Genomic DNA, 26,500 nt, shown 5'->3' on the forward strand with positions numbered 1-26,500 from the left:
AATGATTGACTAATAGCCATAAGCGTTTTAATTGCTTGCTCTGCCTTGCATTTTTGACATTATGCAATGTGTGCTCGCAGTTGACTCTGAGTGGAAAAAGCAAGCTACGTCAGTAACATCATTTCATTCTCCAATCAAATGAAAGCAGAGGTGGAGTTTCTGTTAAGGTTACAGTAGTGTTTGTGTTGTCAAGACAACTACTGAGACTTTTGAAGATGGAAGAGAGATTAGCGATCACTGTTTGGAGGTATCCGGTGCTGTATGACTCACAAATCTTAAATTTCACACTATTATTAAATATTAAAAATATACCAATATCAATAGCAAGACTCTCGCACAATACGCTTATTTCACGTGGCCGCCATTTTAAAGAAGCAAAGCGAGGCTGCGGTGGGAAGAAACCCGGAAGTATAGGACAAGGACTGTACACATTACAGTAACATGCTGTGGAGTACACACCTCCAGCTGTTGCCGAGATTTCAAAATGCAGAACTGGTGTAAACATCACTTTAATATTATTCAGTAAGTTTAATTTAGAAAATTAAAAGCAATTTAGCATCAAACAACATCACAATCTCTTTAAGAGTAATATGCTCAAGTGTCCTCCTAGGCTTCAGATCATGGCAGCAGGTAAACACCGTGGGGACGCTTCCCTGCTTCAGTCTATGTTACCCAGTGAGCGATAAAACACTGTAGCACACCCTCGTGTTGTCTGTAATAGTGTTGTCCTGGTACTGAAGTTTTAAAACTATCTATTTACCGCTGAGTTAACATTGAAGCGCCGCTGAGCGCAGGTGACTCGACTGATCTTCACGGCTGCTTCGCGTTCCAGTCTCCTTGTATCTGTGTTTGCACTCAGTTTACTGCCCTTCACCCAGTGCAAACACAGATGCACGGAGACGCGAGCGCGAAGCAGCCATGAAGATCAGTCGAGTCATCAAGCAGATCGCTCGGCTCGTCTGTGTTTGTACTCGGTAAACAGCGGAGGGTGAACTGATGACCTTCTCGGCCAATCACAAGCTATTCTGTTGATCACGTGAACACAACGGCAAATCAGCGCTGTTTTAAGAAAGCCATCAACAGTGCCTTAAATGTTAGCGGGAAATTTATGGTTTTTCTTTTAATTCAGTATCGTGACAAGTCTAATATAGTGAAAGAATAAGTTCATTAACTCGCGTTTGATAAATGGCGTCTAAAACGAGTGTTTGGGAAAGAAAACGCTAGCTAACTAGTGCCATTTCCCTTAACTTAGCTGAAAATGAGCTCGGATATCCCTTTTTATTTTCACCATTCATTCAGAACGGACCTTCGGGTCACTCGGAAGGTGGTGAAATGATAAATTTGTGTCACTTTCTCTTCGCTGATAAGATATACAGCAAGCTACACAACGTTCCAATGTAACTCCCAACGATACTTCCGGGTTTCTTCCCACCGCAGCCTCGATTTCGCTTTTAAAAATGGCGGCCGCGTGAAATCAGTCTATACCTAGCTGATTCAGTCATTGCCTAGCGACTTAAAAGGCGCATCGCGCTTCTTTTTTTACTGTCAACAAAAAAAAGGAAGTGTAGTGCGCTTCGTGTTTTTAGAACGAAAAAACCATGTGATCGGCCCCTTACATTGCAAACAAGCATAAATTTGTGTATAACAGAGGCAGGGTGAAGTTATGAAGATAGAGTATCTAGTGGAGTTGCATATGTTAAATATTTGTAAAACACACAGACAAACAAAATCAATCGCACCCCCGACAAGAATCACACAGTCACATCGCACTACATTGTGCCACGTCTCAATTTTTAGAGTCTTAAAAATATGTGGTACAGTGTGCCGCTGCCCTTGTCCTGTATGTAACCTGCTTAACCATTAATAATAATAATTAAAAAAAAAACTAACTTAAAAACTTGCATATATTGTAGTGATGTTTTCTAGGGAGCATTTATGCATTCAAGAGGTGTGGCTTTGGATGCCAAATTTGCAGGGTGGGACAGTACTATCAGACTTACATTATCATTTTCCAGGATCTCCTATTGTATCTTTAATGACACGTGTACAGTTCTCAGCATAAGTGAGTACACCTCATTTTGAAAATGAATATTTTTATGAATTTCTCAGTGAATATAGGCAATGTATTTTGGTACATTTAAACAAAACAGATTTGTTAAACAGATATATTTGATAATATAATATTTTAGTCACTAAACATATTTAGAAATTGAAAGATAATACAACAGAATTCAAGCAAAATATTGCAAAACAAATTACAACCAACAAAATTTCAAAAAATCTTTTTGCTTCTCTTGATTTTTACTCTTTTTTTTTATTTGTTTTTAATATTTTTTATAATATATAAATCTGGGTGTACTAGTTTTTGGACTGTTATTGTAAGTTATTTTCTTAGATAAGTTCCAGATTTGGCTTTTGGCTTTTCAGATTTGACTTATCTAATGTACAGTATAAGCACAGATACATTGTATATCGTCCTATTAAAATTATGAATTTAAAAGATAGATTTGTGAGGGGTGTACTTATACTGTATATGCTGAGCACTGTATGTAAGAAATGAGTCATACATTTCTCTCCCTTCACTATTGGACTTATAAGTCTTGGGTAAACAAGTGATATATTACGATTTTAAGCCTATCTTACTCTTAAATAAAGAAAGCAAAACAAGCAAAACAACAACAACAACAACAACACATACTCTTGCATCACTTTCCTTAAAAGTAACTAAATAACACATTTTATGATTGTAATATTTTACGTTTTTCAAACACAACTTTATATATATCCACCAAATCTTTCTTTATTAATTCTTTCTATTAATTAGGAAAGTCAAATAGGAATGAGACAGATTTCACTCACTGATATGGGTCACTGGGGTCTGGTCCTTGCAGCTCAGGTGGGATAGGAATTCGCTTATAGTACATCTCCCAGTCAAAGGCTCCTCTCATGGCGTCCCCAGCCTGCGCTTCGTACCCAAAGTGGTTATGATCAATCACATCTATCATGGGGCACACAATGGTTTTGGGATTTTGGGCGATCTGATCTGTAAAAAAGAGAAGGGGAAAAGTAAAGTTAGGTAAAGCCAGAAATCTATCGCTTCCGTTTCTCTGTGGAGAAAAGGAAAGAAGAAAAGAAACAGAAGTCTCTGGAGTCTCCCTCCACTCCTGGATCACTTGCTCTCCTTCGCTCTGCTTGGCTGAGTGTGGCGACCCTGTGAAATTTAAAGCCGCCACAGCCGCCCGGCGATTAGAAACAATTACAGCGCTTCAAAGTAGGTTTGCTCCATGGAGGGCCGAGCAGAAAGGACCCTCAGCCCTTAACTCTATCTCTGTCAGTCAGCAGCCGCTAAGCCGTCCCAGATCTGTCAGCCACACTCTCCCTCAACAGCACTGCACTACTGGACCATGGAGATCACAGGGAGAACGGAGAACAGACCTGCAACATTGGGCTTAAACACACAGCAACCAATGCATCATGAAGATTTAAACTTAAGATGCTTTAAAGGGAGAGTTCACCCAAAACTGACATTTACCCAGCCTTTACTTGTTTCAAACCTTTATGAGTTTCTTTCTTCTGTTGAACACAAAAGAAGATATTTTTAAGTATGTTGGAAACCTGTAAACATTGACTTCCTTTGTAATTGATTTTTTCCTATGGAAGTCAGTGGTTACATGTTTTTAGCTTTATTCATAATATATTCTTTTGTTTGGAACTGCTTAAGGGAGAGTAAATAGTGAATCTTTTTTTTTTTTTTTTGTGAACTATCCCTTTAAGATTAAAAGTTTCATACATTTTTGGGTGTTTTTTCACTATTGTAGAAAATAATGTTGATTAAAACACATTTTTATTGTCTTTTATTGCACTTTGGACACATAGGTGGATATTTCATCATTTCATGCATTCTCTGGGAATCAAATGGATTTGGCATTGCTAGTGTCTGCATGATATTGGAAAAACCTGACATTGAGATATTTTGTTTATCTGCAATATATATTGCGATATGAATACACTACCTGACAAAAGTCTTGTCGCCTATACAAGTTTTAGGAACAACAAATAATAACTTGACTTCTAGTTGATCATTTGGAATCAGAAGTGGCTAATATAAAAGGCAAAGGCCTCTAGATTACACTTCTTTTACCAAAGTAAAATATAATCATTCCTTGAAATTTAATTATTTAGTTAGGACAGTAGACACTTAGACAAAAATCTTTTCAATTAACATAAATAATGTACAGTACAGAATATAAAGTCATGGTTCAGTGGAAAAAGAATTAATATTGTGTATGACTTCCATGAGCTTGGACGACTGCATCCATACATCTCTGCAATCACTCAAATAAATGATTAATAAAGTCATCTGGAATAGCAAAGAAAGCGTTCTTGCCAGACTCCCAGAGTTCATCAAGATACTTTTAGATTCATCTTCAATGCCTTCATCTTACCCCAGACATGCTCAATAATGTTCATATCTGGTGACTGAGCAGGCCAATCCAGGAGCACATTGACCTTCTTTGCTTTCAGGCAAATCATGCTGAATAATTTGGCCTTTCCTGTGATTTGTAATGTAATTGGCAGCACAAATGTCTTGATACCTGAAGCTGTTGATGTTACCATCCACTCTGCAGATCTCTTGTATGCCCATATACTGAATATTAACCCCAAACCAAGATTTTTCCTTCACCAAACTTGACTCATTTCTGTGAGAATCTTGATTCAATGAATCAAGAATCGGAACCAAGAATCTTGGATCCAATAGTTCTTCTGCAGTATTTGTGATGATTGGGATGCAGTTCAGCAGATGATTCATCAGAAAAAATCTACCTTCTGCCACTTTTCCAAACGATTAACTAGAAGTCAAGTTATTATTTGTTGCTCTTACAACTGGGATCAACAAGACTTTTGTCAGGCAGTGTACAGTTTCACCATAAGGGTTGAGTAGCTGTATTTGCAAAGAAATCATTAATTAGGATTGATTGGAGTGATTTTCTAAGGGTGTAAATCATACATTTAAAAAAATTCTAAACAAATTGCAAATTACAATTTTTCTAACTAATTACAATAGAGCAATAAAAAAATAAAATAAAAATAAACAGTGCTTCATGGTTTTCAGTATAAGCAAACAGTAATCAGGTACATAAATTGAATAATGTAATGTAAAATAACACTGTATAGTCTTCGTTGTATTCATTCAGTAAAATAATTGCTCAATAAAGCCTCACATGTATTTAATTTGTGCCCGAATGCTTTAAACATTCACTTAATTATGATTATACTTTGTGATGACTCCACAAATGTCACGTACAGTGGGTGACACTTTAAATAGAGCATTACCGCCGCAAGTCATACCGCCGCCGCACTAAAGGAGTAAGAACGTGTTTTTAGGTATAACCGCAGTTTGCGACTATGCGGCCAGGGGGCACAAAGGGACGGGATGTGAATGTACAGAAATATACAGTAGCTGTAAATACTCTGCTACTTGTAAATGAAGATGGAACAACAAAACAAAACATTATAATTCCTCCATTAATCATTAAAAACTTAAAGCTGAAAGCTTTATTATCATTGCAAACTTGTTAACTGAAATAAGGATTCATTTTGGAAAGTAAAATTAAAGAAATAAAAGACAACTAAAATGAAAGTACAAATATACATACAAATAAGCAGGCCTAAAAAAAACAAACAATTAAATAAATAAATGAAGCAGTGTTTTAGCCTAAATATAGAGAGATGTACAGTATTTGTTATTTTAAAGTTATGTATTCTCAACTGTTCCACTATATGATCACAACATAACATTGCATTGATCCAGCGATGTGACTATTGTGGACACACATATTGCGATATCGATGCTGAAACATTATATTGTGCAGCTCTACTAGTGTCTTTGTTGTTTGACAGAGAAAAAATTATTTATTTGTCTTTGAAATAAATGAACAAGTGTATTGAGTAAATGACAGTTTTCATTTATAAAGTTCAAAACGATTTCGATTTCTAGTTTTATGCTGTTCTTCCGAACTTTTATATTCATCCAATAAACCAGATAGATGGTAATGAAGGAAACACAAACAACACAACATACTATTGATTTATATTTGTCTTTTTAAGTGCTCTCTTTATTACATTTTTGATCAAATAAATGCTTGAGCACACTGTTTATTATTATTTAAACACATTTAGCTGAACCCAAAATGTGGACCATTAGTTTGTATGAATAATATCTATATATTTTTCCTCTAAAATGAATGAAAATCAAATAGGATGAAAATAACATTGATGGATGGCATTTCAACCCCTTTTTCTTGCTAATTGGAAATGTGACAAATTATGTCTTTAAAAGCATAAAGTCATATTTTCACACATTTTGGACAATTTGACAAAATGACACAGCTCGAGTGGAAACGAGTGGTGCTAAAAAACAAGGAATATTTAACTCGATTTTCTATTTTCACAGATCACGTCTGGTGCTGCATTTCAAGCTCTTCACTGACACTGTAATCTTATAAATGAGTACACTACGTTCTCGCAAAGCTTGAGGGAGAACGTGCCAGAACTTCCTGAAAAATTTATATTTTACATTTATTCTACATTAAATATTGAAACTGGGTTTATTTCACTATTTGTTTAGATTATAAAAATTGTAATACATGAAATCACTCCTTCTCAGCATTTTTCAAGTTCCCAGATAGCTTTTGGTAAGGTTAGACAATTTTGTTGAATGTTTGATGATTGCTATAGTTTACATGTTTTTAGATTATGCATCTACAGATGGTTTCTACTGCTTCTTTCACTTGTTGTGTATTTGTTCATTTGTGTATTAGAATGAAAACATGGAGTTGTGGAAAATGAAGTCAATGAAATGGAAATGTTGTGCCAATTAGGTCTAAAAAAGTTAATTGTAACAAATGAAAAGTTTCATACATTTGTGGTTGTTTTTTCACTACCTTTATTGTAGAAAGTATTTAAAACACATCTGTTTTCCCATGGTTTGCAGCTGGAAGGGCATCCACTGTGTAAAACAGATGCTGGATAAGTTGGTGGTTCTTTCCGCTGTGACAACCCCAGATAAATAAAGAAGAAGTCGAAAAGAAAACGAATGAATGAATGAAAACACATCTGTATTTGCTTTTATTGCATTTTTGAATAAAAATGTGGATTATTATGGAAATGGGGAGATTTTATTTGATGATTTAGATAGCTCACATGTTCTCAGATTATGCATCTTTGGTCGGTTTCTATACAAACATGAACCTGGAAGCGTGCTGATTAGGTCAAAAAAAAGTTTCATAGATTTTGGGAGGGTGTTTTTCCACCACCTTTACTGTAGAAAATATTGTAGATTAAAGCACATTTTTATTGGCTTTTATTGCACTTTTAGAGATGCAGGTACATTGTTTTTTTTTATTGCAGCCTAATTGACTGATATTGTGATAGATTTTCTTAAATGTATGATATTATTTGTGTCACTTATTGTGCTATGCAGTGAAAATACACAAAAACCTCCAAAAATTATTATTATTTTGTATCTCAAGAACTATTGGACATCCTAGAGGGAATGACCAATGTTTTGTCCAATAATGAGCATTCGGCTAAAATATTGATTCTGATTTAAAGGTCAACACAGCAAAGAATATTATACATTTAGAAAAGCCTTTAGTTAATTTAGCAATGAATTAATAATAATAATAATAATACTAATACTACTACTAATAATAATAATAATAATAATAATAATAATAATAATAATAATAATAATAATAATAATAAATATAGCCGCAAGCGGCGATTGGCGGGGTTCGAGCATTTGGCAACCTAATTGCCATTAAGGCAATTTAGATGTAGAACAACCCAACATTTAAGGCTGACCCTAAAGAAATCCATGATGGAATGTAATAAATGGAAAAATATGAAGCGTAAATGAATGAAGTGGTAACCTGGGACTAAATCAGCTTTTAAATGCAATAACAGAGTTTATACCTTGTCAAGATGTGATTCTGAATGATCTTTAATGGAATTTTAGTGTCTTTGAACCAACATTATGAGGTCTTGCGCTGCCATCTAGTGGTTTAAATTAGTAATGCATGTTTAGACACTGTGAGGAAGCATATGAACACTCACTCTGCTCTTTAAATAAATATATCAAGCTCATTTATGCACAAAGTTCAATTGTTTTTCATAATTATTGATTTAGACAGTCCAGACATTTGTACAACACTGGTTTTGTTGAAATTGAGCAAAAAAGCAGGGACTAGTTCCTAAAAGTAGTTAATAATGGTGAATAATTAATGGATGGTTTGAGTTGCAGCAGTGGATTTTCTGCCAAAGAGATCAGAATGAGCAGGCCTGTCATATAATATGTCAGATCAAGTATATTTGTGAAAAGCTGTCTCAAATGAACACATATTCTGCAATTTATGGTCATATAGTAATGAAAATCAGTGTTTTTGAGACCCTTTCTACTGTTATAGCGCCACCTATTGACCTATCTTCACAAAATTTTGCATGCTTGTTGAGAATCACATGTCAGATGTGCATACCTTATTACATGAAGTTTTGAGTTATTTTTATGCATTTACAGGCATGTAGGTGAATAAAGACACACCCCTTTTGTAAATGAGCCATTTATAGCTGCCTAAAGATGAAAGTGAACCTGCTTTCAATAACTATTGATCTGCACAGTTCAGAGATTCATACATCACTGGTTTCGTGGCGATTGAGCGAAAAACCAGGGACTAGTTCGCAAAAGTAGGTTTTTCATATATTAATTAATATTTAATGAACAGATTAAGTGACAGCAGTGGTTTTAGCGTCAGACTGTTCGGTATGAGCAGGCCTATCATATGATATGTATTTTGTGTGGCTGTGCAAAACTTTGTGTAACACAGCATGCCAAATTTCAAGCTGATTGGACTAATGGTTGTATGGTTAGAGTCTTTTTTATGTTTTTTAAGCCTTATAGCGCCACCTTGTGGCCAAAGTCCGCGAGTTTTACACGGTCACCTTAAATTGACCTTATACATGTGTGTACCAAGTTTAGTGAAGATATCTCAATCCGTTCAAAAGTTAGAGCTACAATTAGCTTTTAGCTTACATTAGCATGTTACATTTTTGTGTACGGTTTCGCGTGAAATCAAAATTTCAACTTTCTTTCGATAACTTTTGCTATGCAGTGTCCAGAGAACATTTCTACACTGGTTTGGTTCAGATTGGATGAAAACCCTAGGACTAGTTCGCAAAAGTAGGTTTTTCATATATTAAATAATATTTAATGAACAGATTGAGTTACAGCAGTGGTTTTAGTGTCAGATTGTTCGGTATGAGCAGGCCTATCATATGATATGTATTCTGTGTGGCTGTGCAAAACTTTGTGTAATAACCAATCAATTACAACCTCAAAAAACACAAAAACGCCCCCTAGTGGCCAATTTCTTTCAAAATTCTTACAGACCTCTAGGACCATGAGTCGAACATGCCCACCGAGTTTCGTTCAGATCACGCATCGTTAACCTAGTTTAATGGCTGCTCAATCTTAATTGGCTAATGGCGGCCATGTTTTTTGAGATAAGCCAATGTCCTTATAGTATGTTATGACACGTTGGACAAAGACACTGCATGCCAAATTTCAAGCTGATTGGACTAATGGTTGTATGGTTAGAGTCTTATTTATGTTTTTTAAGCCTTATAGCGCCACCATGTGGCCAAAGTTTGCGGGTTTTGCACGGTCACCTCAAATTGACCTTATACATGTGTGTACCAAGTTTGGTGAAGATATCTCAATCCGTTCAAAAGTTATAGCTACAATTAGCTTTTAGCTTACATTAGCATGTTACATACTTGTGTACAGTTTCGCGTGAAATCAAAATTTCAACTTTCTTTCGATAACTTTTGCTATTCAGTGTCCAGAGAACATTTCTACACTGGTTTGGTTCAGATTGAGCGAAAACCCTAGGACTAGTTTGCAAAAGTAGGTTTCGGACAAATCGTGGCGTAGCGCGAAAACGGTGCGTCCTAGAGAAAATCTGAGTGACTCCACTTTTGTTCGGGCTGACCCAAGGATTCCAAAAATGTAAAGTTTTTGAGCCTACGACAAACGGTTTAGAAATGGCTGCCAAATAACTACAAATTTTTTGTTTTCAGCGCTGTAGCGCCACCTATGGGCCGATTTGGACGAGCCTTTGGATCTGAGTAGCGGTGAGGAGTACTACAATCTGACCAAGTTTGAAGCCAATAGGCCTTACGGTTTGGCCTGGGCAATAGTGATTATGGCAGAAGTAAAATAATAATAATAATAAATATAGCCGCAAGCGGCGATTGACGGGGTTCGAGCATTTGGCAAGCTAATTGCCATTAAGGCAACTTAGATGTAGAACAACCCAACATTTAAGGCTGACCCTAAAGAAATCCATGATGGAATGTAATAAATGGAAAATATAAAGCGTAAATGAATGAAGTGGTAACCTGGGACTAAATCAGCTTTTAAATGCAATAACAGAGTTTATACCTTGTCAAGATGTGATTCAGAAAGATCTTTAATGGAATTTTGGTGTCTTTGAACCAACATTATGAGGTCCTGCGCTGCCCTCCAGTGGTTTAAATTAGTAATGCATGTTTAGACACTTTGGGGAAGCATATGAACACACACTCTGCTCTTTTAGATAAATATATCAAGCTCATTTATGCACAAAGTTCAATTGATTTTCATAATTATTGCTTTAGACAGTCCAGACATTTGTACAACACTGGTTTTGTTGAAATTGAGAAAAAAAGCAGGGACTAGTTCCTAAAAGTAGTTAATAATGGTAAATAATTAATGGATGGTTTGAGTTGCAGCAGTGGATTTTGTGCCAAAAAGATCAGAATGAGCAGGCCTTTCATATAATATGTCAGATCAAGTATAGTTGTGAAAAGCTGTCTCAAATAAACACATTTTCTGCTAATCATGGTCATATAGTAATGAAAATCAGTGTTTTTGATGCCTTTTCTACTGTTATAGCGCCACCTATTGACCTATCTTCACAAAATTTTGCATGCTTGTTGAGAATCACATGCCAGATGTGCATACCTGATTGCATGAAGTTTTGAGTTATTTTTATGCATTTACAGGCATGTAGGTCAATAAAGACACACCCCTTTTGTAAATGAGCCATTTATAGCTGCCTAAAGATGAAAGTGAACCTGCTTTCAATAACTATTGATCTGCTCAGTTCAGAGATTCATACATCACTGGTTTCGTGGGGATTGAGCGAAAAACCAGGGACTAGTTCGTAAAAGTAGGTTTTTCATATATTAATTAATATTTAATTAACAGATTGGGTTACAGCAGTGGTTTTAGCGTCAGACTGTTCGGTATGAGCAGGCCTATCATATGATATGTATTTTGTGTGGCTGTGCAAAACTTTGTGTAACACAGCATGCCAAATTTCAAGCTGATTGGACTAATGGTTGTATGGTTAGAGTCTTTTTTATGTTTTTTAAGCCTTATAGCGCCACCATGTGGGCAAAGTCCGCGAGTTTTACACGGTCACCTCAAATTGACCTTATACATGTGTGTACCAAGTTTGGTGAAGATATCTCAATCCGTTCAAAAGTTAGAGCTACAATTAGCTTTTAGCTTACATTAGCATGTTACATTTTTGTGTACGGTTTCGCGTGAAATCAAAATTTCAACTTTCTTTCGATAACTTTTGCTATTCAGTGTCCAGAGAACATTTCTACACTGGTTTGGTTCAGATTGGATGAAAACCCTAGGACTAGTTCGCAAAAGTAGGTTTTTCATATATTAATTAATATTTAATGAACAGATTGAGTGACAGCAGTGGTTTTAGTGTCAGATTGTTCGGTATGAGCAGGCCTATCATATGATATGTATTCTGTGTGGCTGTGCAAAACTTTGTGTAATAACCAATCAATTACAACCTCAAAAAACACAAAAACGCCCCCTAGTGGCCAATTTCTTTCAAAATTCTTACAGACCTCTAGGACCATGAGTCGAACATGCCCCCCGAGTTTCGTTCAGATCACGCATCGTTAACCTAGTTTAATGGCTGCTCAATCTTAATTGGCTAATGGCGGCCATGTTTTTTGAGATATGCCAATGTCCTTATAGTATGTCATGACACGTTGGACAAAGACACTGCATGCCAAATTTCAAGCTGATTGGACTAATGGTTGTATGGTTAGAGTCTTATTTATGTTTTTTAAGCCTTATAGCGCCACCATGTGGCCAAAGTCCGCGAGTTTTGCACGGTCACCTCAAATTGACCTTATACATGTGTGTACTAAGTTTGGTGAAGATATCTCAATCCGTTCAAAAGTTACAGCTATAATTAGCTTTTAGCTTAGATTAGCATGTTACATTTTTGTGTACAGTTTCGCGTGAAATCAAAATTTCAACTTTCTTTCGATAACTTTTGCTATTCAGTGTCCAGAGAACATTTCTACACTGGTTTGGTTCAGATTGGGTGAAAACCCTAGGACTAGTTCGCAAAAGTAGGTTTGAGACGTATTGCGATGTAGCGCGAAAACGGTGCGTCGTAGAGAAAATCTGAGTGACTCCACTTTTGTTCGGGCTGACCCAAGGATTCCAAAAATGTAAAGTTTTTGAGCCTACGACAAACGGTTTAGAAATGGCTGCCAAATAACTAAATTTTTTTAGTTTTCAGCGCTGTAGCGCCACCTATGGGCCGATTTGGACGAGCCTTTGGATCTGAGTAGCGGTGAGGAGTACTACAATCTGACCAAGTTTGAAGCCAATAGGCCTTACGGTTTGGCCTGGGCAATAGTGATTATGGCAGAAGTAAAATAATAATAATAATAATAATAATAATAATAATAAAAATCCTAACAAAAACAATAGGGTTTCAGCGCTTCGCGCTCGAACCCCTAATAAAAATCCTAACAAAAACAATAGGGTTTCAGCGCTTCGCGCTCGAACCCCTAATAATAATAATAATAATAATAATAATAATACATTGTTACCTAGTATTATATTTTGTCTATTTAATCTGTTTCTTAATTTAAAAAAAACTACTCTAACTCTCTCTCTTCTATATTTATATATTTTATGATGGAATTTCAAAATTTAAGTCTAATAAAATAATTAAACCAAAACAAATACATACAAGGTAATTACTATCTGAATTACACTTTTAAAAAATCTGTTAAACCATTTGTATTTAAACATTTAATTTCAGCTAGCTTTTTGTAATTAACAATAAAACAAACAAATAAAAGGTTACAGAAAATTTGAAATGACAATCTCTTAACCGTCCCTCTCTTCTCAGATTGGACGGTGGGCCAAATCAAAGGTTACCATGGGCCAACTTTGGGCATCGATGCTCTAAACTATTAAAAATGTTAATAAAAGTCACTTTTTTTGAACTGTTTAAGGTTAAAAGTTGTTGGAAGAACGATCAAGGTCCCATAATGCAATTCAAATGCATAAATAAATGGGAAAAAAAGAAATAAATTAAATCATGAATCACAATATGCGGTTAACTGTTCATTTACGGATATTTTTACAGTGTAGTAAAATGTCTATTTAAGACCCTTTAAATGTGATCTGACAAACCTAAAAAGATTTTGTTCAAACTCTGCTAAATATTCACATCTGAAGTTAAAGAAACAACTTGATATATGAATGTTTTTACCCCCTGAATAGACTACAACTCCATCAACAACTGTCTAGATGATGTGACAGCAAATCTGGTCATGCTCAACCATTTTTAGTTTCAGTGGCCAACGAGTCAAGAGCTGCAGGATTATATTCCAATGGTTTTCTCCTATCAGTTTTTTTTTTTGTTTTGCGTTTTTTCTTTTGCTGAATAATAAATGAAAACTATTTTGGTTGTATACCAGTAGCTCAACCACAACTGAGCAAAAATTACATGACTACAAATGTATCGCAGTGCAATGCGACAAATAGCTGCGGTTACATGAAGAATTTACTGTCAGCTTTGTGTCATTAGTAAGACTAAAGGACGTCTTCTGTCGAGGGCTGATGGCTTTGCATTTGTTTATGTGTGTGTATGTGTGTGTCAGTTCAAAAACAGGCTTTCCTAAAAAGCAAGCGTGCAAACAACCACCTGCTTTCTGCTGCCAACACTCACATATCACACCTTTGTTTTCTCTCTGGCATCGAGTATCCATTTCTTACTGCAAGAAGCCGCTCTGCTGTAGCATTTACTGGGGCACAATCCTTTGTTTGATTCTTTATCCTGTTGCAAATGTATATAAGTAGTCTAAATCTGTAATCCAAATCTGTCTAGTTGAGGAAGACAACTCGAGAGGAATTTTTAGAAAAAACAGAACAGATGTTTTTGTATTACATTTGACTTAGTTTTTTTTGTTTTGTTTTTGAAAGAACAGCAAAACAGCACCAAACCAGAAAGCCAGAGTACACATTTCAAACAATTTGATGAACAGAAATGATAGAGAAGTGACCAAAATCACAGATGGAAATAATAACACACACAAATGTAGATTGGGCTTTTATTTGTTCTCAGTATGCTGGAAGTGGCCTCAACTTTCAAAATTTTCTTCAGAAGATTTAAAGGATTATTTCAAGCAAAATAAAACTTCAAGTCGGCGCCGATAGCCTATTGGTTAGTGTGTTGACATATAGCACCCAGGTGCTTGCAGCGACCTGAGTTCAATTCCTGGCTCAAGTTCCTTTGCCGACCCTCCCCCTCTCTCTCTGCTCCCCATACTTTCCTGTCTGTTAATCTCCACTGTCCTGTCAACAAAGGTGAAAACCCCTAAAAAATAATTATAAGAAAAATTATAATATTAAAAAATAAAACTTTAAGAGTTTACACTTAGCTGATGATTGATAATAAAGCTTGTTTGGCATTTGTTCCGAGAGAGAGAGAGTCCTGAGCTTATAAAATCCTCAAGCCCTGGGCTACCTCCCGTTAGCAGGGCGAGAGGGGAGTTTAAGCTCAGATAGATCTTGATGAACTTCCAGACTTTAATGACATTTTATAGAGATAGCTATACTGCTTAATAAGAGCCCGTCTATAGGGCCAATTTGGTATGGTCAGAATTACTTATGTGTTTTTAGACTGAGAGAAAACCGGGGTACCCTGGGCAAACCCATGCAAGCATGAGGAGAACATGCATACTTAAGAAAAAAGTAAGGACTTTCAACCAGTGACATTCTTGCTGTGAGGCAACAATGCTAATCGCTGGGCCGCTGTGTCACCAAATCTAGAAAAAAAGAGGGAGGAGTAGGGGTGGGAGGGAGTACTCTTCAAGACAAAAATACTTAGGTAAGAAACTCTGGCTATTTATATTGAGTTAGGAATCATCTGATTGGTGAATCATGTGTCAGCTAATGCGGGACCAGACGTGAGCAATCATAAGCATGTGCTTCTCTCAAAATTAGTTTATAAATAAACTTCACTTCTATCATCATTTGCTCACCTCCACTTGTTCTAAACTGGTTTGAGTTTTTTTTTCTTCAGCTGAAAGCAAGATAAGACATATTGAGGAATGTTGGAAACATCTTATTTTGTGTAAAAAAAAGAAACTCACAAAAGTTTGCCATCACTTTAGGTTAATATTCATTCATTCATTCATTCATTTTCTTTTCGGCTTAGTCCCTTTATTAATCCGGCGTCGACACCGCGGAATGGACCGCCAACTTATCCAACATATGTTTTACGCAGCGGATGCCCTTCCAGTCGCAACCCATCTCTGGTAAACATCCATACACACTCACTAACACTCATACACTATGGACAATTTAGTCTTCCCAATTCACCGGACCACATGTCTTTGGACTGGGAAACCGGAGCACCCGTAGGAAACCCACGAGAATGCAGGGAGAACGCCACACAGAAATGCCAACTGACCCAGCCGAGGCTCGAACCAGCGACCTTCTTGCTGTGAGGCGACAGCACTACCTACTGCGTCGCCCCCTTTAGGGTAATATAATAGTGAATAAAATTAAGTTTAGCTACTATGCCCACTATTGCTGGAATCAGCTTCCAGAAATTATCAGATGTGCTCCAACATTAGGCACGTTCAAATCAAGACTGAAAACACATCTGCTTAGCTGTGCCTTTACTGAATGAGCACTGTGCTAAGTCCGACAGATCACACTATTATGTCTTTCTTTTCTTTTTCATTCCTTAAAACCTGCCAAAACATTTTAATCTGTTTTTATCGGTTTTAATAATTTTATTATTTTTATTTTTATTTATTAAACTTGTTTCTTTTATTCTTGTTTATGTAAGGTACTTCAAATTACCATTGTGTATTAAATGTGCTATATATAAATACACTTGCCTTGCCCTCAAATCCTATTCATCCTGGGCTAGTTTACTTTCCCCCCTCCACACAACCTTAGTTAAGTAAGTGTAATCCAGTCCAAATAGGAATCAGTTTGATCACTCATTTTCACATAAACACTTCTCATTTAGTTTGACCTTCATCGAATACTGTAACTAAAGCTAAAATTTCACATTGCGCTGTCTGGGGCACCATCATTACAGATTATTGCCAAATTTCTAGGTAACAGTTGGTGGCACAAATGCTGTTGGCATGCCATCTGACATAAGACAATAATTAATTTAATAAGGAAAAGAAATGCCACTGGAGTGTCAGCTTCAGATGTGAATCTTTTTTTTTTTTTTTGATTGATTCATTCAATCAAATGTATAAACTGTATAATATATCGTAAAAAACTGTTCCTTGATTTGGACTTTTTGAGTTGGATTCAAAGCAATTGCAAAAGACTATTTAATTACTCTATAAACACACCTGTGGCCTCATTAAAACACTATTATGGAGCCAGAGTTCCAAATATTATGCATTTCAGCAAAATTAATTGTTTATTATTTATGTAAGAATGGGTTTTTACTGGCAACGCAGTGACGCAGTAGGTAGTGTTGTCGCCTCACAGCAAGAAGATCGCTGGTTCGAGCCTCGGCTGGGTCAGTTGGCATTTCTGTGTGGTGTTTGCATGTTCTCCCTGTTTGCGTGGATTTCCTCCGGGTGCTCCGGTTTCCCCCACAGTCCAAAGACATGCCTTACAGGTGAATTGGGTAAACTAAATTGTCCGTAGTGTATGAGTGTGAATGAGTGTGTATGGATGTTTCCCAGAGATGGGTTGCAGCTGGAAGGGCATCTGCTATGGAAAACATGTGCTGATTAAGTTGGCGGTTCATTCCGCTGTGGCGATCCTGGATTAGTAAAGGTACTAAGCCGAAAAGTAAATGAATGAATGAATGAATGAATGAATTAATGAGTTATCAGTAAGATGGTGATAAACAGCACATTTCCAGCACACTTCAAACCATCCTTCTGCAATCTCCAAAAACGGAAATAAGGGCAGTTCTAATAGCTTAAAATGTGGCAGAGTGTTGGTGTTATGTGATTGTATTGCATTGCAATATGGAGCAATTAAGTGTTGATGTTAAATCAAAAGTAATTCACAAATACTTGAAAATGAAATAATTAAATGACATTAATTATCTATGGGTACAACTAAATTAGTTACAAATAACTGTATAAAACGCTAGTGTGGATGCGGATCATTTTCATTCTAAAACGCCGTTTTAAAACTAAAACGCACTAATGTAAACGGGGCCTGAGACATACAAACTGGCCAATCAACATGTCACCACATCGTAAAATCCCCAAAGTTCTTGCACATATTAACCAGGCCCTGATATTATCAGAATCTGCCTTTGGAATTGTATGAACCTTCTGGGTAAAAAAGACATGTTTTGCAATATAAACAAATTCATATGATTAATTTGCATTCCTACATTTACATAATAACGTTTGAGTGACCCCTGGAAGTATTACGTCTGTCATTCACCTTTAAGTTTGAGACCACGTCGTTACCTCATCAATGAAAATCTTCTCATTTGGGAAAAACATAAATTTGCTAAATTACATGTGTGGAAGCATAGCTTATTTTTAAGTTTAAAGGGAAAATTATTAAAATAATTTCAGTCATATAAAGTGCAGAAAGATGTCAATCAATCAATAAATCTATAAATCAATAAATCTATCAATCAATAGATTAATAAATCAATAATTCAATACACACACACACACATACACACACACACACATATATATATATATATATACATAATAGGCTTTAATGTATGCACTGTAGTGGTATTGCGGATTACAAATCTCACGATCTCACGGTTCGGATCACACCACGGTCACTGAGTCACGGATTGGACCATTTTTCAGATCAGCAAAAAAGGGAGGAGACAAATGTCATTTGCTTTCCATTTATACAAAAATATTACTACAAAAAGCATTGCTTTTAACAAACATAATTAGAACCTGTAATTTTATAAAAAAAAATAAAAATCAAGAAAAAAACTGCTGAAAATAGGAAAACATTAAATACAAAAAATGATCTTTGCTACTGTTGCTGACAATGCGAAATATAGAAATCTAACATTCTATAATCTTGTATGACATATCATATTTATGTTCAACTAATGATTCAACAATTCACACATACAATGTGTTTCATTTTAGCTGCATCAATTTTGAAAAACTATTCAGTGACATCATTTTGATGGTTGTTTGTCACCACCTATTGGTTACACAATGTAATTGCTACAACATTCACCAGCGTCAAGTTCCATTAAACGGTGATTTTAATCTTTACCATAAACATCAGTGTTTATAACTGAACTATAAACTGTTCTCCCAGTTCTTCTGTGTTATTTGACTGTTTGTAACTAACTAAAAAAAAATAAAAACTGAATCTCTCTCGATCAAATGCAGATTAAACATTCATGAATTCATTTATCATTTGAATTGAGATCACAATCTTTTAATGTTTAATTGTGCAGCCTTACACTGAATGCATTAATGTAGGCTAAACAAACAGTGACAGAAAACGACTTTAATTAATAACCTAGGAAAGCATTTAGGTCCCACCACAATTTTTCTTGTCATCATTATATTTTACAAGGAAGCCAAAATGCTTTCACATATGTTATTTGAATGACCCAGGAGGCAATCTCTCTGCAATAGTTATAAATGTTGGATTAACCTACAAGTTTAAAAAAATGTATTCTTCTGCGGGTCATGTGTGTTCCGAACTGTGTGTTGTGATCCATATGGATCACAAATCAAATGTGATCCATTACATCCCTAATGTATTGTGTGCTTACTTTTCCCACACTGTCATACTATATTTTGGTTTTTAGCACCACATTATCTATCAGAAATTGTGCTAATTTACTCCTCAAGAGTAAATCTTGTTTTCTATCTATCTTGTTTTCTTGTTTCTATCTTGTTTTCAGGGTCTTTTGGTGAATATAACGTTCAAAATAGCAGCCTTTAATTAAAACATAAATATTTTATAACACTATAAAACACATAACCTTCTGCCACACTCAGAGAACAACCATTTCAAACCTTATTAAAAATGGCAAAGATCACAATCTCACGATGAAAACTGTAGATATTTTAATAAGTTAATAACTGTAGAAAGTATACTAGCCTTTACCAGTGAGAACTTGGAAGCCATTTTACCAAGCCACTGTAGGAGAGTAGGAGAGTCTGTGTCTATACTGTGCCTCAAAATAATCACCATTTTTGACAGCTACAAGCAATAAGTCAAATAAATATCACTTGAGCATTCAAAAAGGGCAAAATGCACACCCTGTTCCTATTAAATGTTTCTGAACATTTGCAAAAATATCTAGAGGAAAACAATAGTTGGGCAAATTTAAAATATGTGAAAGTGTTTGATCCAAACTCTGACAATGTCCGCAATGTTGACAGCAAGGTTGTTTATCCAGCAAATTAGACAAACTGGTGTCAGTATAAAGTGCAACAATAAGTGCCATGCACAGTATTTTTGCATTTGTAAAGTATTTAAAGCATTTAAAGCATTTTACTTTTATTATAAAAACTTTCTTGTTTACAGTGTTGTATCTAATTTTATTGAGGATTCATAATTTCACTACCATTTAATACAGCAATTCTGTCATGACAATTCTTGGAGAGTTTAGTAATAAATATGCATATGACAATGTTTATGTGTTTGGTTTTAGTGGCACAGATCTGCTATGCTGCTGCTGCTTTGATTATTGGTGCAGAGCAAGCATCGAGACTTGCTACTGCCAGGCATGCTGTCTGAGAATATAATACACTGCTACTGACAAAAGACAAAACCAATGAAAGACAAAACCAATGAAAACATGCTTCAAAGTTGAAGTAAACAGTTGCATTGGCAAGATGCATTTATCCACATGAGTGGACTGAATGAAGTGGCAAATGAAATAAACACCCCCAAAACAAGCACATCTAACTTTTTTTTTTTTTTTTTTCGCCATGAGACTGCATGTTTACTATCTATGTAATCCTGAGCAACCTTGCTGACTGGCTTAATACTAAATCTGCACAGTATGTGCAGTACTATGTATCCTTGTTACAAAATATCACGTCGCAGGTGAACAGAAAATTTAACCCAGCAATCACCTGAGCAAGTATAGATGAAAACTATGATTATATCATTGACACGCTCTTTAGCTAACTTCATTCACAGTGTAAACATGAATGGCCGTTGGTGCCTCAAAAGTGAAAATCCAGCATTTAAATAGACTTGGGAGAGAAAACGGACCGAACAATGTGACAAAGAGCCTAAACATTCACAATGAACTCTTTGAACATTTTCAAAGGAGTCCTGACTCACTTCACACACCGATCCATCATCGTTGCACCATGAGAAAAAAACACAAATGCAGCAAACCTCCCACATTCTCAAACACCATCCTGCTCTCACTGTGTGACAGTTCAGGAAGTGTTTTAGTATCCATAATATAAAAGACAAGAGCCGTGAGCATACCTGGCCACTCACATGACACATACAAGATGCAAAATATGCTACAACAGCATGTATTAAAGACGGTATGCAACTCGGTATGCAACTGTCTTAGCCAAGACATTAGTATAGCTAATGTAACATTGCCCTTGGAACAGCTGAATGGGTCAACTGTTTAGGCAGCCAAATATGACATTCATCCATATAAACCTCAGTAAAACACTTTGATAAATTTAATTTAATGGATGTTTATACAAAAAGTTGTATAAGTGGAGCTTGAATTCAAACATATAAACACTTTTAAAAACATTTTAACAACAATGAATGGACCAGCAGCACATGCATAAGTAAAACATTATCATCACATGGCTTTTAGTTGTTTTGTCATGTTGTGATGTTTTCGGATTGGAAAAGATATGACCTGTCAGTCTGTATTCTTAACAGGACTTTGTATTTCCTTTACTCCAACATTTTCCTATGTTCCATAATGCACTGTGCTAACTATCAAAGTAGTTTTGGTTAAACTGTGAGCAGTTAGAGACTGCCAATAAAAACGTTCACTATTTGAATGCAATAATATTTGCAGAAACTGTAATTTGGCTGACAATGTTCTCCTGATTCCTCAACCATTGAAAATCGAACTGGGTGACAATAGTCTCTTGATTCTCGTTTTTCGTGTCTTTTAATCCCTTCACACTCCGAATTTACTACAATAATGAACAAAAACTAATTTTAAAATAGTTGTAAATGAAAGACAGGCTCAAAGAGCTAGTCTGTCATTAATTCCATCATTCTGTTATTAACTAACCCCATGTTGTTCCAAACCACTAAGACCTTCTTAAAGACTAGCTTGTTAAGCCTGTCTTTCATTTACAACTATTTTAAAATAGGTTCTTGTCCATCATTGCACAAAAAGACACCAAAAACAAGAATCAAGAGACTATTGTCACCCAGTTCTGTCATTAATTCCATCATTCTGTCATTAACTACTCTCATGTTTTTCCAAACCACTAACACCTTTGTACAGTTTTGGAACACTAATTGAGATATTGTATATGAAAAATAACAGCTCTCTAAATCTCCATAGACAGCAATAGTCCTGAAATAAATTTCCATGTTCATCTTTATGAATACAATTACAAAAGTGTGTTACAAGCTACCTTGCAGCACCAACTCCAATCAAAAACTATGCGGACACAATTGTGTATGAATTGGAAAAGTGGAAAATTAAATATGGCCATATCTTAAACTGCCCAGGTGCTTTGAGGAGTCTGTAGTAAGTACATATACACACATATAATGAAGTCAATGTAATCATAATAAATGCATTTAATTATGCACAGGGTCACAGTTTCCAGAAATTTTTTTTATGATCTATAAAAAGTAAATAACTTAATCATTTAAAAAATTACCCAATATTTAGTCCTCAATGTATTTTTAGTATTATTTTGCCTTTATTTATTTGATTGATTGATTGATTGATTGATTGATTGATTGATTGATTGATTGATTGATTGATTGATTGATTGATTGATTGATTGATTGACACTCAAAGTGCCAGTAGCTGTTGACGTCATGGTTTTAGTAAAAATATATCTACATTAATGCTTAAGTAAAGAACAACCAAACAAAAAACAAAACCCACATATCTTAGATAGCCTGAGAATGAGTAAATTACCAGCAAAGTTCAATATTTTAGGTTAACCACCCCTTTAAAAGTTGGTATCTCTGGCCAGTCATCATTTATAAATAGCCTGGCTGCATCCTCCATAATGAGCAATGGTCTGATGAGAAAACTGGCAGAGGGGAGACAGAAAGCCAACCCAGTCCTTCACATTACTGATCAGAGCTCTGTTTTAAACAGCCTGCGACGCAATACCTGCCAAGCGCCTGTGCGGCAGCTCCGCTCTAATCATACATGCCAGGCCGCATCCCAGCATGCCTCTCAAAGGCCATACACAGCGCACTGTAACCAATTAGAGCTCGCCGTGCTGTGCCCACGTCTCTGGGACGGCCGCCTGATGCTCTGCCCGGCGAAGAAACAGACAGATCAAGCCTACGAGCTGGTATCAGATCAATAAGCGTCAATATGCACGCAACATTTGCTGAAGTAGACATTTTAAAAGATCTTATAACAGGACCACGCACATCAAAAGCTGTCTGGATTTGCAATGCTTATGCGGCGCAGTGGGGAACACTATAGATTCTATCCTCAATGAGTCTGAAAATAAGAAAAGCTTTTTTTTCGGTGATAAAAGGAACAAGCCATGGACAAGAAACAAGGAGATGGAGGATTCGTTTTGTTTTTTTAATCAACCAACTGCAGGGGGAAAGACTTTGGACGCGAAAAAGCAATTGAATTTTGAAATTGCTAGATTCAAAAGAGAAAGATAAGCACAAAGAACATTCCGTGGGATTTTCAGCGGCCTGTGTTTTCTCACAGTGTTAGGCATGAAAATATAGAAATCTGTGGGTACGTGTTGCTGCCAGGGTTGGTATTTTTCTTTCTTTTTTATATATACTGTATATCTGGACTCACCAAGCAAGGGTGGCAGCCAGTTGATGTTGGCTTCACAATGAGAATCCAGAAAAGTCAGGACCTCTCCTCTGGCCACAGATGCTCCCAGAAGTCGCGTGCGGATCAGACCCTCCCGCTTCTTGGTGCGCACAATACGGACTTTAGGAAATCTGGACATGTACTCCGCCAGATGTGCCTTCAGGTGCTCTGAAAAAAAGAACAGAGTAAAATTACTAGAAAGTACACACTGGATACAAAAAGGAAATGGCATAAGTCTTGGTTTGTGTTCAGTTAAAGGGAAGGGAGATTGATCGCGGTGCAGTGGTGCGGTAATTTAATCTCCGAATTGTTGCTCCATTCTGCCGGCCCAATTCAAGGGCATTAATGTTTAACACCCCATAAGATTCCACCGCTGTTAACACTTAAATGAATCTGCGAATGTCCTCTGTTTCTAGAATATTAATCAGCACAAACAGACCCAGTCTGTTAATATACTATCTTAGATTCCAATGCTGGAAATTAGTTTACTTTGCAAGTGTATTATTAGGTTTTATTATTAGGTTTGACTGTCTCTGTAAATACAAAACATAATTAGATACCTTGAACTGAGTAAATACCAATAAAAGATGTACGAGAAACTAGGAATATTGCTAGCATGCCAAGTATAGTTTGTTAATACTTGCTCAATAAATATGACTGAAGACCAAATACTTGAAGAAAAATATGTTATTTTACTTTGTTATAATAGCATAATATTAATATAACATAATATAAAATGAACTTGATATTTCTGATCAGGTTACACATGTATGCAAAGCATAACAAACACCATCAACAAATCAGAATAATGACTAACTATGACATGCTAAATGTATTTCATTTAACTATAACATGCTAAATATAGCTTGTTTATTACATGTGATAAATGTGCAGCACATGCTCAATAAAATGTGAAGAGATGATGCTAACCCTATGAGGACTTGAAGAAATGTTGTGAACCATCCGAGATTTTTGAGGACAACAAACACTTATACACAAATACACTTCACTAAACATGTATTATTCATTCATTCATTTTCCTTTGACTTAGTCCCTTATTAATCAGGGGTAACCACAGCGGAATGAACCGCCAACTATTCCGGCATATGCTTTACACAGTGAATGCCCTTCCAGCTGCAACCCAGTACTAGGAAACACCCATACACCCTCACATTCACACACATACAAATACACTATGGCCAATTTATTTCATCCAATTCATCTTTGGATTATGGAGAAAAACAGAGCACCTGGAGGAAACCCACACAAACACCAGGAGAACATGCAAAGTCCACACAGAAAACCCAATCGGCCCTGCTGGAAATCAAACCAGTGACCTTCTTGCTGTGAGGCGACAGCGATCACCACTGAGCCACCGTGCCGCTCGTACATGCATTATTTTTACATGTAAATAATATTTATTTTGAAAGGACACTATATACTGAATAACTGCAGGCTATACATTTATATACTGGCAACCCTATACACAACTCCTTAACTGTTCTGATTTTGACTGTAATATAATGATGTGCATCTTTTTTGAAGCTGCTTTGGAATGATAATTCTTGTGAAAATTGTGTACAAGTAAACTTTAATTGAATTGAATAAAATGACACGCATGATATATCAAAAGGTTAAATTCTAAAAACATTTCACTTACAAACTGAAACTTTAAAATTGGGCCCTATCATACACCTGAAGCAATAAGGTGCAAGACACCTGGTATGATTTGTTGCTATTTTCAGAGCAGCACAACTGTAATTTTTATGTTTTGCACCATGTTGTTTAAATAGCAAATCCATTTGCGCCACTTTGTTGACTCGTGTGTGTTTCGATTTAAAAAGAAGGTGTGTTAAGGCGCATTGTTTGCACGTTGTTATTTTGAGGAGCTGAAATGGACTGCGCCATTGACCTACTAATAGCTGGTCTAAAGTTCAGCCCAGAGCAGGTTAGTTGTGTGCCTATGCGTCAAAACGCTTACACGTTGCTTAATACATACAGGATGTACAGCAATACACAAATATCTTTACATATGAAAAAGAATTCAATGATTAAAATGTTACAAAATTATTATTTTCCACATAAATATAAAAACCACTAACTCAACAGCTTAATCATGTCGGGGGGAGGGGGGGGGGGGGGGGGGGGGTGGGCTTTTTCAGTTTATTCATGACAATTTGCATTTGTATCATGTTATTATTATTAGCAGTATTATTTATTATAAGCATATTTATATTTGATTTTTTATAAAAACAGGTTTAAATTTGTCCGCCTGTCAGGTTTTGGAGAAGTCTGCATCACCTTATGGGTAATAAAAATAGGTTGTGTATTTGGATATAACTTTATATAGTAACTGGATATAATATATTATTTTTTTTTACCACACTTCATCATTATTGTTCATTTATTAATTTGCTGGAAATTAGAACTGAATTTAGAAATAGTTTTGAAACAAATCAAATTAAATATGTAGGCTAATGGATGTCTTCAGTGAAGTGCGTACAACAGCGTTTCATTATCCATGAAAGTAAAGGAGTAAAGAGCAAAACTAAAGTAAAAAGAAAGTAAAGAGGCCGAATGGAGGAGGCTCATTCTTTATCCTCGTGCTGCAGATGGTCTGTTTAACTGTTTTCTTGCTAGAAAAGCATTCAGTTTTTCAATTTACAAAGTCTGCCATGTAAATAGAAAATGCGCCATGACTCTTAAAGAGAATGGGAGACACTCTGATTGGTTTAATGCACAATCTGCTCAAAACGCACCCATAACTCATTAAAAGAATATGCACAACCCTTTTAGACCTTGCACCAGGGCGTAAACTGTATTTTTCAGTTCTTCAAATAGCAATAGTGGATTCAGACATGCCCTTAATGCTTTTGCGCCATGCGTTTCAGACTTTGCACCTAAATCGTTAAAATAAAGCCCTTATAATTACACATAAAATTTTGAAGTATAAATCCTGAAATAGAATTTTCTTAGAAAACAGATTGTCTTTTGATTTATTTACAACTCATAATTTTTACAGTGGGCTCTCATTTAGAAAATGCAATGAATGATTCATGTACATCCATAACATATAACAAGGCAAAATGTGTAAGGTTTGTTTGCAATTAAGTATTAGATTCAGTGCA

General features: G+C 35.8%; 1 protein-coding gene across 1 annotated transcript in view; it reads right to left on the bottom strand.

Annotated features, from left to right (window-relative positions):
* galntl6 (polypeptide N-acetylgalactosaminyltransferase like 6) overlaps positions 1–26,500 on the bottom strand; it is a 385,088-nt gene that overhangs the window by 63,284 nt on the left and 295,304 nt on the right. The window contains exons 6-7 of the mRNA XM_056457614.1: positions 23,355–23,540; positions 2,860–3,043 (exon numbers count right to left, since the gene is read on the bottom strand). Coding sequence (XP_056313589.1) covers positions 2,860–3,043; positions 23,355–23,540 — 370 coding nt within the window. The remainder of the gene's footprint in view (positions 1–2,859; positions 3,044–23,354; positions 23,541–26,500) is intronic.

The sequence above is a fragment of the Danio aesculapii genome, chromosome 1, assembly GCF_903798145.1.
Source record: "Danio aesculapii chromosome 1, fDanAes4.1, whole genome shotgun sequence".
Taxonomy (NCBI): Eukaryota; Metazoa; Chordata; class Actinopteri; order Cypriniformes; family Danionidae; genus Danio; species Danio aesculapii.